This window comes from Meriones unguiculatus, chromosome 6 (genome assembly GCF_030254825.1).
Source record: "Meriones unguiculatus strain TT.TT164.6M chromosome 6, Bangor_MerUng_6.1, whole genome shotgun sequence".
Classification (NCBI taxonomy): domain Eukaryota; kingdom Metazoa; phylum Chordata; class Mammalia; order Rodentia; family Muridae; genus Meriones; species Meriones unguiculatus.
This window is the reverse complement of record NC_083354.1, coordinates 133,861,859-133,875,777: the sequence shown is the minus strand read 5'-3', so window position 1 is coordinate 133,875,777 and position 13,919 is coordinate 133,861,859. Positions and strand designations below refer to the sequence as shown.

General features: G+C 44.3%; 1 protein-coding gene across 2 annotated transcripts in view; it reads right to left on the bottom strand.

Annotated features, from left to right (window-relative positions):
• Positions 1-3,734: 3,734 nt before the first annotated feature.
• The window catches only part of Faxc (failed axon connections homolog, metaxin like GST domain containing), a 67,212-nt gene continuing 57,027 nt past the window's right edge, over positions 3,735-13,919 (bottom strand). For both annotated transcript variants that reach the window (XM_060386058.1, XM_060386059.1), the window contains exon 6: positions 3,735-11,196. In XM_060386058.1, coding sequence (XP_060242041.1) covers positions 10,907-11,196 — 290 coding nt within the window. In that variant the 3' untranslated portion in view covers positions 3,735-10,906. The remainder of the gene's footprint in view (positions 11,197-13,919) is intronic.

Sequence of the window (13,919 nt, the reverse complement as noted above, 5' to 3'; positions counted from 1 at the left end):
AGCCATCAACCAGCCTATGCAGGACTTCCTGGCCTCAAGCTTTCTGGCCTCTGCATCTTTTTGTCCCCAGTCCTCCCTTTCCACACCTTGCTGTTCAGGATCCTATTCCTGTGCCTTTGGGTCAGAAATATATATCCAGGAATGAAAATGAAGTGTGTATGTCCTCAGCTTACCACAGTGTCGCTGAATTCCTCCTTAATGGCCTTTTACAGTATGAACTTTATCCTACTTTATCCTATATAAATCCCTATAATGTTGGTCTTATCCGGAAACACCCTCAAAGACATACTCAGAAACAGTGCTTAATCGAGTCACCTCATGAACCATTCAAGTCGACACATAAAATTAGCCATCATAAAATTAAATAATGGTTAATAAAATTAAGCATCATTAACTCACTGTTAAAGAAATGAATATTTACAGTGGTGATTATGATGGTGACAAGAAGAAAACATATCTCCTAGCATTGTAGTAAAGGTTAAATGTGTTATATGTGTAATGTAAATGTTAAGAACACTGTGCTTGGGGCACAGCTATTTCTTAATGTTAGCTTTAATTACTTGATTTGGTCAATTAACTCCTCTTCCCAAAGCTGTAAGAATCATCAAAGTAGGAGGTAAAGTCAGTATTTATAGAGGACTAGTCAGCTTCACGGGAGGGTGGGAGGAGGTTTGGGCTGGAAAATTCTTAAGATGAACATGCAAGGTTCCTCAGTCTATGTAGAAGGGCCCAGGCATGGTTGATAAAGACAAATTAAACATCATGGAGATGCAATACTTGCCATCTATACAAATCCCTGCACTTCAGCCATCTTTTCAGGGTGGTTTCACTCTCCCTCCCCCTGTAAAGTTTGAGAACTCAACCTCCTACCAGTTGGGTTCTGGTATGGTTAGCACCGAACTCCTTGCTCTCCCCAAGCCCTCCTTATTTCCCCCTTCGGATATCAGCTACATCAGGGCAAAAACCTTGGTGTTGTCACTTTCATCTCTCTCCTACTCCCTCACAGCCAGAAGATGGCAGTCCTTCCCTCCTCCATATCCAGTGCCCTGCCCAACTCCCTGCTCGCCTCACTAAATCATGCAAAGCCAGAGATGCTTTACAGCAGTGGCCCTTTCTCTTCCTGCCCTCGTGTAAATCTCATTCAACTGGAGTGCTCCTGCTAGTTGCCCGCTCAAAACTCCATCCCCGTGGTCATGAAGATAGCTTCCAACAGTCTGGTCCTACCTCCTCACATACTGCATCAAGGTCTGAGCCACCAGCACATGTGAATTATCTTATGTCACTACTCATGGTGGTTTGAATAGATTTGGCCCCCAGAGACTTGTGTTTGAATGCTTGGCCCATAGGGAGTGGCACTATTCGGAAGTGTGGCCTTGTTGGAGGATGTGTGTCACTATGGGGGTGGGCTTTGAGGTCTCCTGTGCTCAAGCTCTGCCTAGTGTGACAATCCTGTCTTCTGGCTGCCTTCAGGGCAAAATGTAGATCTCTTGGCTCCTTCAGCACCACGTCTGCCTGCGCTCTGCCATGATGATAATGGACTAAACCTCTGAAACTATAAGTCAACCCCCCCCCCTGAATTAAATGTTTTCTTTTATAAGAGCTGCCTTGGTCATGGTGTCTCCACAGCACTAGAACCCTGATTAAGCTACTGAGTAAACGCACAATCTTTCTGCCATCTTCCCTGAGTTCTCAAGGAAAGCTGTAGCGAGGTCAACTAGAGAAGAGAAGAAAGCCACTGCCTGATTGTTGAGCACCTGTGCACCTCTTAGGACGGGGCCTGAGAAACCTGCTCCTTTCAGCCTTTCTCTGACTCTCATCCTTTCCAAGGCTGCCATGGATCTTGATGTTAACTGGACTCGGCCAGGACACATTGCAGAGTATGAACTACAGAACACTTGCCCAAGCTGAACTAGCCTCTGCTCCCAGGTAGGAAAACCTCAGTCTCGGACCCTACGGCGCCTCCTCTAAAGATGGCTTCCTTTAGTTTAGAATCAACCAACCAGGCACCTGCCTCTCTCATGCACTGAGAGCAACCTGCCACGAACTCCCTAAGGAAGACTCTCTCCCTTTCCTCTGTACTTTCCAGGGTTCTTTTTTGTCCGAAGGATATGCTATTTTAGCCTGGGAAGTCTCTAAAGAAGTCTGTTGCTGAAAGGAATCAGCCCAACTGGGAAACATTCAGTGGAAGCTGACAAACAGGCAGGTCGTGGAGCACAGAGACCCACTCTTCCATCTCTCCTCTTGAGGGAAAGGAAGACAAACTATGAGAGTCGGGGAACATTCAGTGCGAGCACCAAAGCACTCGTCTTCACCCTCCAGCATACAAGTTGGGAAGGCAAGGAGTCCCTTCCCTAGTGAGTTCCCGTGACAAGCACAGAAATGCCTCCCTAACAAGGCAGGTGCTGAGATTAGAGCCTATGTCTGTACCCCTCCATGAAAGTTTTAGAACGGTCTGGTTCCAACTTACATTTGGGTAGGGTATATTTATTCCTAAATATGTCTGATGTTAGTCCATGGAGGCTGGTCACGGTGGGCATGACTTTAATTCTAGGTGTCAGAAGGCAGAGAAAACGAAGCTCTGTGAGTCTGAGGTCAGCCTGGTCTATATTGCCAGATCCAGGCAATCCAAGCCTACATACTGATACTCTGTCTCAACAGATAGAGAAAAAAAAAACAAAAATAAGCATGGGTTAATGGTTAAGAAGAGGCTCCTGCGCCACGTGGTGGTGGCTCATGCCTGTAGACTCAGAGCTCAGCAGGAAGGGGCAGGCGGATCTCTGCGTTCAAGGACAGCCAGGGCTACACAAAGACAAACCCTGCCTTGAGAAAATAAGAGAGAGAGACAGAGACAGAGAGACAGAGACACGGAGAGGAGGGAATAGAGTTCTTAGGCAAGATTTGTGTGTCTGGAGTGGCCAGCACCCTGGGATGCTAGGCAAGCACTCTGTCATTGAGCTACATCCCGGCCCATCAGTTCCCAGAGGACAGACGTTCAAACCATTCTATTAAAATGTGGGATCTTCTCCTTTCTACTTAATAGATACTCTGATTGTGGGGTAAAGTTTGGATATTACCTTATTTTAATTTGCCCTAAAAGTTAAAAACTATTGAGTATTAAAAGATCTGACTTGAAGATGGTATTTGAAGCTTCCTGCGTATCTCCACAGAACCTGCCTTTAGGTCCAGACCACAATATACTGTGGAGCATGGAGCAACAAGATTTGTCTTTCCAAAATCTGACCTGTGCATCTCTGACTCCACCATATTACCCACGCTGGAGACCCCCTTGGTCTATAAATGGGAAGCACAGTTACTTTACTGAGTAAGGATAGAAACTAAGAAGCAGGTTCACTACAGGGTCTAGCCACAGCTAAGGCTTTAAGATGTGCCCTGAGCTGTTCCTCTGATTTCTTCTTGGATTATCATCCCTCGGAGCACAGTGGAGGAGCAGAAAAAGGAGGACTACATATTTCAGAGGCCAGTGTGTCTTCTTTAAAACTACACTCATTTAAAATCCAAGCAGAAATTTATGTGCCTAAAAAAAAAGTCATCACCTTGTTCCAATTGTACAACAGCCTTAAAACTAAAATACCCCTCCCCCCCACCCCGTAATCTGAGAGGTCACCATTTAACAGCATACTTGATGCAAATTTCCGTATTTCCCCATAGGTATAAAGATTAAACATTCAAATTTTCAAGAGAAATGAACTGGAATGAAGACATCCACAGCAAGCTGTTTCATATCCATTAGTTATCATTTACACATCAATACATACAGCATAAGACCAAGTATACAGAATTTCCACGTTAGTACAGAGCGATCAACATAGTGCACAGTTGAAATCTACCTTACAATCAGGTGTACAGTGGAAGTATGGCTTATAAACGACTAACAGGGACTGTGCCAAAGTAACTCATAGAACCAGAAATAAACACGGCATGACGCCGCTACACTGGGGCCCTCCATCGGTGAGACGCTAGTCACTGTGTTTACAAGCCAGGTGACACAGGAAGATGCCCTCCATCACCAGCAGCTGAAAGGTGGGCTGAACCCATGCCGGCGGAGGCCCTTGCTACCTCAGATGCCTTAGGGTAGACCTGAACATCTTCTGTACATTTGGATACCCAAGATGACATGGTAATTGCCAGGTATTATCAAAGCTTGCTTCTCAGAGAGGTAGCCCAGCTCCCCAGCAATGCATTTTACATTGAATAATTCAGGCTCACGTCCCTTGGTATTTTTGTTTTTCTTAGTATGGTGAAAGCATTTGGGAATTGTCAAAGCATTCCAGATCAGGTGTTCCCCAGAATTAAAACGAGCTCTTGCAAAAGTGAGATCTAGCTCTATGAGATCCTGTCTCAGAGGAAAACAAGTGGCATCTAACTGTTGACTCTTCTTGCCACTTACTTTATGTAAAAATAAGCGAACAACCTGACCTAAAAAACGCATCAAGTCTGCGCACTTGCCTACGGATCCCAGACACACTCCCGTCAGTCACAGCTTTTGGGTGCTACTAAGCAGCGACCTCCACCCCTGACCTCTGCTGGCTCATACACTTTCTAATGTCTAGGCCTGGGTGCTCTGTAATGAACATCGTAAATCACCAGACATAAACACACACAGCACACTGTCTACACATCTGCATTGACCATAAGTAAATGCAGAGAGAGACGATGAGCACAAAAAGTTCTACCAAAAAAATAAATACAATGGTTTGGACAGATGTCTAAGTATAAATGACTTTTGGTGTCTCCAAACATTTTAAAAACTTCTCAAATAAAAATATATGCTTTGCACATTTTTCTGTAAGTGCCATAACTTTTGATACTAGGATAGTTTCCAAATCAAAAGAGGTAACAAACATACTGGGCCAGAAGCTTGAAATTCCTCTGCAAAATTGCCAAGCCAGCGTCAGCGGGACAGTCTTGAGGCATGAGCACTGAGATGGAGATGAACGAGACTGTGCATCCAGGGATGATGTCCTTGGTGAGAAACCAAGACAAACATTGCTTCAGTGTTCCCGCACTGGCCATTTGCACACCCACAGGCACTCCACACTCTGCAGACCGCATTTGTTTCTCCTTTGCAAGCCTGTTCATAACACCCCATCACCTAAAAACTTTCCGTGACCATTGCATCTCCAACCCAGCCCCATAACTCCGCTGCCTGAGTCCTGGCACTTCTTGCCATCTCTTTCTCTCCTGTCTCAGTGAAAGGCTCAGAAGTCCCATAAGAAAAAAAAAAAAAAAAAAAAGAACTTGGAACCTTTCTTTCCCAACCACCAACATGAAGACACTAATCACTCAAACTAAAACTTGAGTTGTCATTTAATACAGAGCAGGGAAGTGGGTAAACCTGTCTAAAACCTGCCTTGATCTGACCTCATAAGGCTTACTACCGAGGCAAAACTCCTTTCACAGGAGTCACGGAAACATGTCATTCTGCTGACGGTGACCTGCCAACAAGTGAGTGCTGTCTTCAGTCATATTACTGCAAAAGAAAAAAATCAAATGTAATTAAAAGTTAAAATCTAGCACTGGACTTGGTTAATAAGCCGAAGGGGTAGGACTGAAGGAGACGTGAAAGACCACTTCCATTCTGAACAACCGTTTAAGGGTAAATGCCACACACTGAAGAGCCTTCCTCTCTTCTAGCCCTGAAACAAACAGTCTGTCTTTTTGTTACCTGTTTGGCCAGCACTAATAAACATGGGAATTTACAAGCTAAATCCATTTTTTAAGATCAGAGGACAGCTCAAGTTATAATAAAGAAAAAGGATTAAAATGTCACTGACAACTAAGTGTACCATACTCTAGAGCCACCGAGTAAGAGCAAATAAATAAAAATAAACACTTGCTGACAGAGGGTGAGAGATAAATTAGTTAGCAAATTTATTTTTTATAAATATGAACTGTTCCTGATAAACTATATGTTTATTACTCAGCAGTCAGTAGATTGTCTTAAATAGCTAAAGCTGCAATGAGAGACGGTGATGTTTTTAAGTGCTAGGAAGCAGTGCTAGAGTCAACTGTGCACACGATGAATTCCAAAGCACTGTAACAGGACTCGGTGTGAGACCTTATTCATGAGTTATTTGTCTTACTAATGCAAGGCTCCTTCTTGTGCACACAACTTAGATATTTTGGAAACATGATCCTCCTAAAACCAGAGCTTTGTAGTTGTCATGGTCTAGCAAGGTGGATTCTGGAAGCTCTAGGACTAGGGAAGTTCTCTGCTTCCACGAAAGCCAGAATGGCCAAGGTCACACTGCCTGCTGGCTCTAAAACATCTGAGTCCCTTCTCCTTAAGCCACTTTCACGACCTCCCAGAGCTGTACTCTGAAGGGCAAGGTATTGACTGGTGCCAGCAATCACTTCTTCGGGGCCTTAGAATAAAGTTGGTAAAGCATGTCATGCACAGTTGCTCTCTGGCCCTGCTAAAGATGGACAGACAGAGCTCAGCTTCCAAAGTCAGAAATACAGTCCTCGGTCTACTCAGACAATACTGAACACCCAGACAGGACTGTTGGCCAGTCAGGAGCTCTAAAGATCACTTTGTTCTTTTTGTGTGTGTGGAAAAATAAACTGAGCTGACCCCTACCAACATAAAACATGACCATTTTATTGAAAATACAATCAGTAATTGATCCATGAAAAAAATGAACATAGCAAAATTTGTTTAGTAGGTCTTAGTCCATAAGAAAACAAACAAAAAACTTCTTTCCCACCTTCAGTCCCCAAACAACTGCTTACCCACTCAGAAGTGGTAAATGTGTGGACGGAAATGATATTGACTTGGTCCTGAGCTCATTTTTGCCACACATCAGCTTTGCAGGTGGTTAAAAATAAGTAAGAATGGAAACAGCGAGGAACTATATCACTTTTGAAATTGTAAATCCAGGGCTAGTGAGCTGGCCCAGTGGTTTGGGGCCATTGCTGTGCAATCGTGAGGACCAGAATTCTAATCCCAGCACCTACCTCCTGCACACATCCTTATTATCTCCAGCCCAGCAGGATCTAATCCCCACAAAGCTTGTGCACCCTCAAAAGTATGTACAAAGACATGTACACACACATAAAGATAAACATTCCGAATCTGTCTGAACAAAGATATTTTCTCAGACAATGTGAGACAGCTGTTCTTTCTTCCCTTTCTGACACACAGCACTTCCTCGGTGTAGATAACAATAGGCATCACTTCCGTTTGCACAACTCATACCAATTCTCTCCTCCCTGGATGTGTAACAGACAAGGACAACATCAACAGTGACATTTAGAACAAGACCTCTTCATCTGGGGTCTGTGGGCCCCCTAAGGGATCAAAGAGCAATTCCACTTTCCAAATCTTTGAATTTATATGTAAAAATTTTGATATTTGCATATATGCACTTTTCTGGGAATAGAGCCTAGAACTCTCATTAGATTATCAATAGAGGCACTGACACACACAATGAAAACCCATTACTTTATAGCATGCTTTCCCCATCTAGCCTTCAGGGAAGGAAACATAAGTGTTTTTGTTTTTAGAGGAAAGGGGGATGATAATAAGTTGGGAGGGAATTCTTCATGCGGAACTGATGAAGTTGGGTCTTAAGAGATGGGTGACAGGGGCCAGAGGGTAGGGCAGCTCAACAGAGGGGCTGTCATGACCAGAAGCACAAAGGTGGAACCATGGATGGATAGTCATAAATGCTGCACTAGAGGGTGTATGGAAGAGTCATGGGAGACAAATGAAGAGCATGAGCCTCTCAAGTCCTAAGGAGGCAGCCTCAGCCTGAGGCAACAGATAACCCTACAGACCAAAAGGTTTTTTTCCAAAGATTCCTCCAGTAGAATGAGTGAGATGGATCTGGAAAGAGTCTGGGCATGTTAACATTATCACAAATAGCTAAACAAAAGAGGATGCTCTGAAGTCAGAGCATCATGTCTGACCTGTCAGCTCCTCTCTACCTAGTGTGCATCCCAGGACGAGACACAGACAGGGTAGATTCTCAGTATGTGCTGAGTGAGTGGGTGACTGAATGAACACGAGTTACTTTAAAGATAATAAGGAAAGGGGAGTGCTGACAATCTGGAAATCCATCTTGCTGTTATTCAAAGCCTAGCAGTACTGCACATGCAAGAGCTGCTGAGAAAAGGCCTCTTGAATTGACCTGAGCCAGACTGCCCGGATATGGGAGGTGAGAGCGATGTGGAATCCAGTGCTCAGAGTGAGGCTGGGGTGCGTGCTGCTACCGAAATACGGAGCAAGTGCTCAGAAACACGGCTTAGAAGAAAACCAAGACAAGTGTGTGATGGCAAGAGTCCTGCGGGCAAGGGAAAGACTTCAGCTGCAGGTCTTGTTCTTCAGGTACATGGTATGTGATGGAGACAGAAAGGACCGTAGGGGCTCTCTAGTAAAAGGCTCTCTAGAGCTAAGTCTTGCACTTTCTTCAGTGCATACTTTCAAAAGAACAAAAAACAACAAATCTATTCTTCCTTTCCTTAAATCTTACTTATTTTCCCAAAGCATATCTAATAGCTCTGTGTACGTGGGCAAGATTCTCCCGAGGCCTGGACTGCAACAGTGATTCAGGCCCAAAGTGTTCTATGTCTGTAATCACTGATACGGTTGCCATGGCCTTGGTACCATCACTGGTCACAGCTGATTATAGGACGATGAAAGGGTGAACTCTGGCAACGTAGGCTATTTCTGCATAAATGTATTTTGTCCTTTTAACTGTCCTGATGGATCCAAAGCATATAGCCACTGCTCGTTAAGACTGATTGTGGCGTAGGAAGCTGACATATAAGCAGCTGTGTTTCTAGAATAAAAAAGGTTTAAAATAACATGTGGTCCATGGGTTTTCTGCCCAATCAAAAGCATGTATTTATGAAAAAGATCATGCTTCCTTAAGTTACTTTCCAGAAAAATAGAAACAAAAATAAAACCTCGAGCAAATGAGCAAAATGCCCTCTAATTTCTCATTGTTTTCCTTATAAGTAGTAGCATGTAGCCACCAAATTGGACAATAAAGGCCACCCATTAAGGACTGTGCAGTCAGGTCCACAGTCCCCCTGTCCATGTGTCATTCAAGAGTTTGCCTCACCCCATGGGCCTGCCGCCAGCTGACTAGAAAACCAGGAGACACCCAAATGATGCTGACACCCAAGCACACTTAATCATGCACGCCTCCTCCACTATATTCTTACTGGTCATTGAACAGTTCCTCTAAATAGGAATAATTTTAATACCAAATATCCATAGCTAAGTTTTCTACAGGTAAGAATTTCTAGCTCAACAGTTCATTATTCCCATTTCCATATGCCCTACGGCTGCTTGCGTGGCAAACATCTTCAAAAGCGCTTCCTCTTTGCCTCCTTGAAAATGGGCGACACTCTTTAAAGACTGTCCTGGAAAAGCTGTATTAAAAAGAGGTTACTTTTCAAGTAAAGTACATTAATTTCCCAGAAACTTCTGTCTTTGAAGGGTCTCATCAACTCTCTAAGAAGTAATCCTTCCCCGATGGTTAGAAGCCATTGGTTTGCAGAAATCCATAGCCATCCCACAGAACCCTTGCCCCACAATTGCCTGGAGAATGCACTAAGCTGCCCAAAGCTGCCTTCAGAGACAAACACAGGTACAGGGAAATCCCACCATTTCGGGGGCTCTGTGGAGAGGTAAAGGGCACGTGGGAAGGGATGAGAGATGATGAAGCACTAGGAACTGGGATCAGTGCTGTCCTGTCACCCAACAACAGCGGGTCACCTCCACAGAGGACTCACTCACAGGAGCACCTTTGCGGTTCTCTTTCCAACACATCTCTGTCAAAAAGACACGACAGTCCACAAGCCTCCACCTGCAAAGGTCAGATACTCTCCTTTCCCTCTGTTAACCTGCGAAACCAGTAAATCTTTATCTTCTCCAAACCGATAAATACAGGCAGGTTAGCACGTTGGGGGAGGGGACAGCAAAGCCACATTCCAATGCGCTCCACAAAGAAAGCGACAGAGCCGGGACCGAGGAGCTACTTGCCAGTCCTTCCAGCAAAGCCACAAAGGGACGTGACGCTGTCCTAACGGGCTCTGTGGTGTGTGTTTCATCTGCGCAGCCTCTGCAAGGGACTGCTCCTGCTGCCCAGATAGGAGAGTCCTTCGCCCTCAGACACTCCCGGAGCACAGTATGCGTTTGTGTGGCACCGCTAGCAGGAGGTTTAAAGCGCCGTGCTAACGCTGCCACAGGAATCCCCACAGCACCCCTGTGAGGTAGGTAGGTGGAGAGTATTGTCATCCCCACGTGGCAGGTGGGAGAAATGAGGCACACGATAGTTGAAGGACCTGCCCCCGTCCCACGCTCGCCACCGGCGGGGTCTGCAGGGAAACTCGTGTTGCATAGCACCCCACGCAGCGCCACGCACTCAGCAGCTGCCCGCTGAATCCGCTGAATGACACTCGACCTCTGCTCCACGGGAAGGTATACGCACAAGGTACAGCAGCAGTCGAAGGATGGCATCGCCTTCATCTCTTCTCATGATATTTCTCACTCCCTAAACACCCTGCGGATGAGAGACGCTCGGGAATCCATCGGACAACCAAGTCCTCCGTTGAAAAGGATCAACGGAAACACTCAGCTGACAACCCACTCGTGTACCTGCCCTCCCACACAATATTGGTTTTCTAATGAAAACAAAAATGGATTTCAGGTACCATGCTGATATTTGTCTTGTCTGTTTTAAACGCAGCCATCGGAATGGTTCTGTGGTTTTATCTGTACAAAAAAAGAAATAAGGCGGCTTATAGTCCAGTTAGCATGTTACAACTGGGCCAAGCTTGGAGATCTCCTCCCAGCCCAGACAGATTTCTACCCGGGACACGGACCGACCCCAGGGATTGGTAACTCCTAAGGAAGAGGGTCAGTGAAGGGTCATCATTTGCACTGTTCGTGGTCTGTGTAATCATCCATGTCCACATCAGAATCAAAGAGAGAGTGTCCAGTGAAATCCGTGTCTGGGGTCCTGGAGAAGCTGTTGTCAGCCCCCTCATCTTCAAAGGTCTCTGTCCTTGAGTAAAAGCTAAAATCCAGCATGGGTGTGTGAGTCTTGCTGCCCTCACTGCTCTCCTCAGACTCGTAGAGGGTGTTGTCGCCATCCTGGTGCCACTCGGGCCAGAACTTCCTCCTGATCCTCTCACAGTACATGGCAAGGTTGATGAGCTCACCTGCAGTGGGGCAGAGAAGTGAGAGATAGCGCTCAAAGGCAAGCCCACAGTGCTGCTGATCAGAATGCCCGAGTTCCCCACCCCACCTCCCCCCACTTCCAAGCGATACAATCTGAACTCCCAAGGAGATGCGGTCAGGAGGTGGGGCATCAGGAGATGGTAAGGATGAGGTGGGCCCTCGTGGCTCAAATGAAAGCCTCAGCTACTGCCCTTTCTGCTGTAGGAGGACCTAGTGAGGGGGCACTCTCCCTGTGAACTGGGAAGCAGGCCCTCCTCAGACAACATGGTCTTGGAGCTCCCAACTCCAAGCATGTGGGAGAAAAAAATGGCTTTCACTTACAAAGCACCTAGTTTGTGCTATGAAAGAGCCACGAAGTACAGTGGGACCTGTACTGGAAAATGTGAAAGAAGGAAGCAGGCTAAACTTTAACACTGTTGTTTTTTTGTTTTCTTTTTTTTTCCAAAGAGATACTGTCAAACTATTTGGATTTTTATATGCACAGAAAATGTTTTTAAAATAAGAAAAGTTAAAAATCGGTGAGCAGACTGAGTGGAAAAAGACAGTGTGTTCTATAGTGACCAGAAGAAGAGGAGCAGTTTACCAAAACTGGTAGCTACCTTCTGACCATCTGGCTTTGAGAAGCATTTTACCACTTCATGCCTGCATAGCAAAAGCACTAATATGACCATTCGTTTATTAAGTTAATTTATAAACACCAACCCAGGCACAAACCTTTTGACCTACAATATGCCTTGCCTGCAAGATGAGTCAAGGCAGTGGGGGCACAGAACTTACACCAATAGTCAACCGATGTCTGAGTTCACATAAAACCATGAAATGGAGCCCATATCCAACACTGATGGAGTGGCCAAGAGATGCATACTAGACAGCGCAGAGCCTAAGTCAAAACCATATACAACGACCACTACTGCTGGTCTAAAACATGTATATATACATATATTATACATATATGTATATATACATACATATGACTCTTACTGATAGATATTCTGCTATACTCATAGGTCAGTGCCTCATTCAGTCATCATCATCAAAGAAGTTTCCTCTGGCAGAAGATAGGAACAGACGCAGAGACTCACAGACAGACATTATGTGGAGAAAGAGTCTAAAAGGGATGTCTCCCTCAAATCCCTCCCCTCAGAACTCAGGGAACCCCTCAAAAGAAAAGGCAGAAAGAGTGTAAGAGCAGAGGTGATGGAAGACGCCAGGAGAACAAGGCCCTCTGCATCAGCTAAGCAAGGTTCATATGAACTCACAGAGACAGAGTCAGCAAGCAGAGGGCAATCAGGTCTGCAGCAGGTCCTCTGTGTTGGGGCTGCTTCAGGCCCCCTGTGTATATCACAGCTTTTAGCTTAGTATTTTTATGGGACCCCTGACTGTGAGAACAAGAGGATCTCTGATTCTCGTGCCTGCTCTCAAGACTCTTTCCCCTCTGTTGGCTTGTCTTTTCCAGCTTCAGTATGATGGTTTCTGCTTTATCTTTCTATATTTTATTTTGTCATGTTTGGCTGTCATCTCTTAGAAGCCTGTTCTTTTCCAATGAGAATCAGAAAGGGAGTGGCTCCAGAGAGGAGAGAGAGGAGCCAGGAGGAGCAGAGAGGAGGGAAACTATAATCAGGATATATTGAATAATAAAGGAATCTGTTTTCAATATAAGGAAAAGATAAAAATAAAATTTAAAAAATATTAAAAACTATGCCTTATATTTTCCATAAAATGGACAATTCAGATTTGTGAATTGTGAATTACAGATACCCGTGCCTACAAAAACATATAATATTTGTGTTTTTACTCTTTTAAATGTTTAATTTAAAAAGCTGCACACATAATTATGAATACGGTAATATGATATAGTATGTGAGCACCATTTCCCAATACTCCAAAAGAAAAAATGAATCGAATGAGTTTTGCCTTTGATCCACTAGATGGCAGTGTTGCATACAAATAGTAATTGGACCTTACCTTTCTTTGTATATCTTTTCAACTAACATTTCACTTATTATATATGTAATCCATCTTTAGTGAAAAAAAATAGTAAATTCCAACAAGCAAAAAAAAAGTTTCCAGTAAGCCATTATCAACATTTTTGCATTCTTATAGAAGTGTGCTTTAAGTGTTCACATAAACTTGCATTTGCCGCAGTCTGCCGTCTCTTCTACTGACGCACAGCGAGGACTTCTGAATCCCACAGCACAGCAACCATGCTCATCTCACAGTGTATGATGTGGATGCAGCACACTCTAATAATTCCCTCCGGGCCCCTTGTCACAGCCATTTTATTTCTGTCTACACTAACGGCTCTGTTGATTACACTCTAAGCACCTGGTTTATTTTTCATTAAAGAAAATAACATAATTTGGAATATTACAAGTCTGTGGCTAGAAATTGTACAAGCACATAAAGAAAAAGAACAGATTTATCATGTCATCCATCTAAAGCAGTCACAATTAATATTTTAATATTTGTCTTTTCTATTTATTGATTGTTGTTATCTGATATCCCAAGTAATATTATTATAAATATTTTTCCCATGTCATTAAAACTTTCCAGACCCTGACTGGTGTTTTCCTTAAATTTGCACCCCCTCTACACACATAACAACACACAGGGGCCCCTGCTTCATGGACCTGTAAATCCATAGTCAGCTCCTGGTTAGAGGTCACCATTTGAACTCATGAATCACAGCAGTGTGATCCATGTG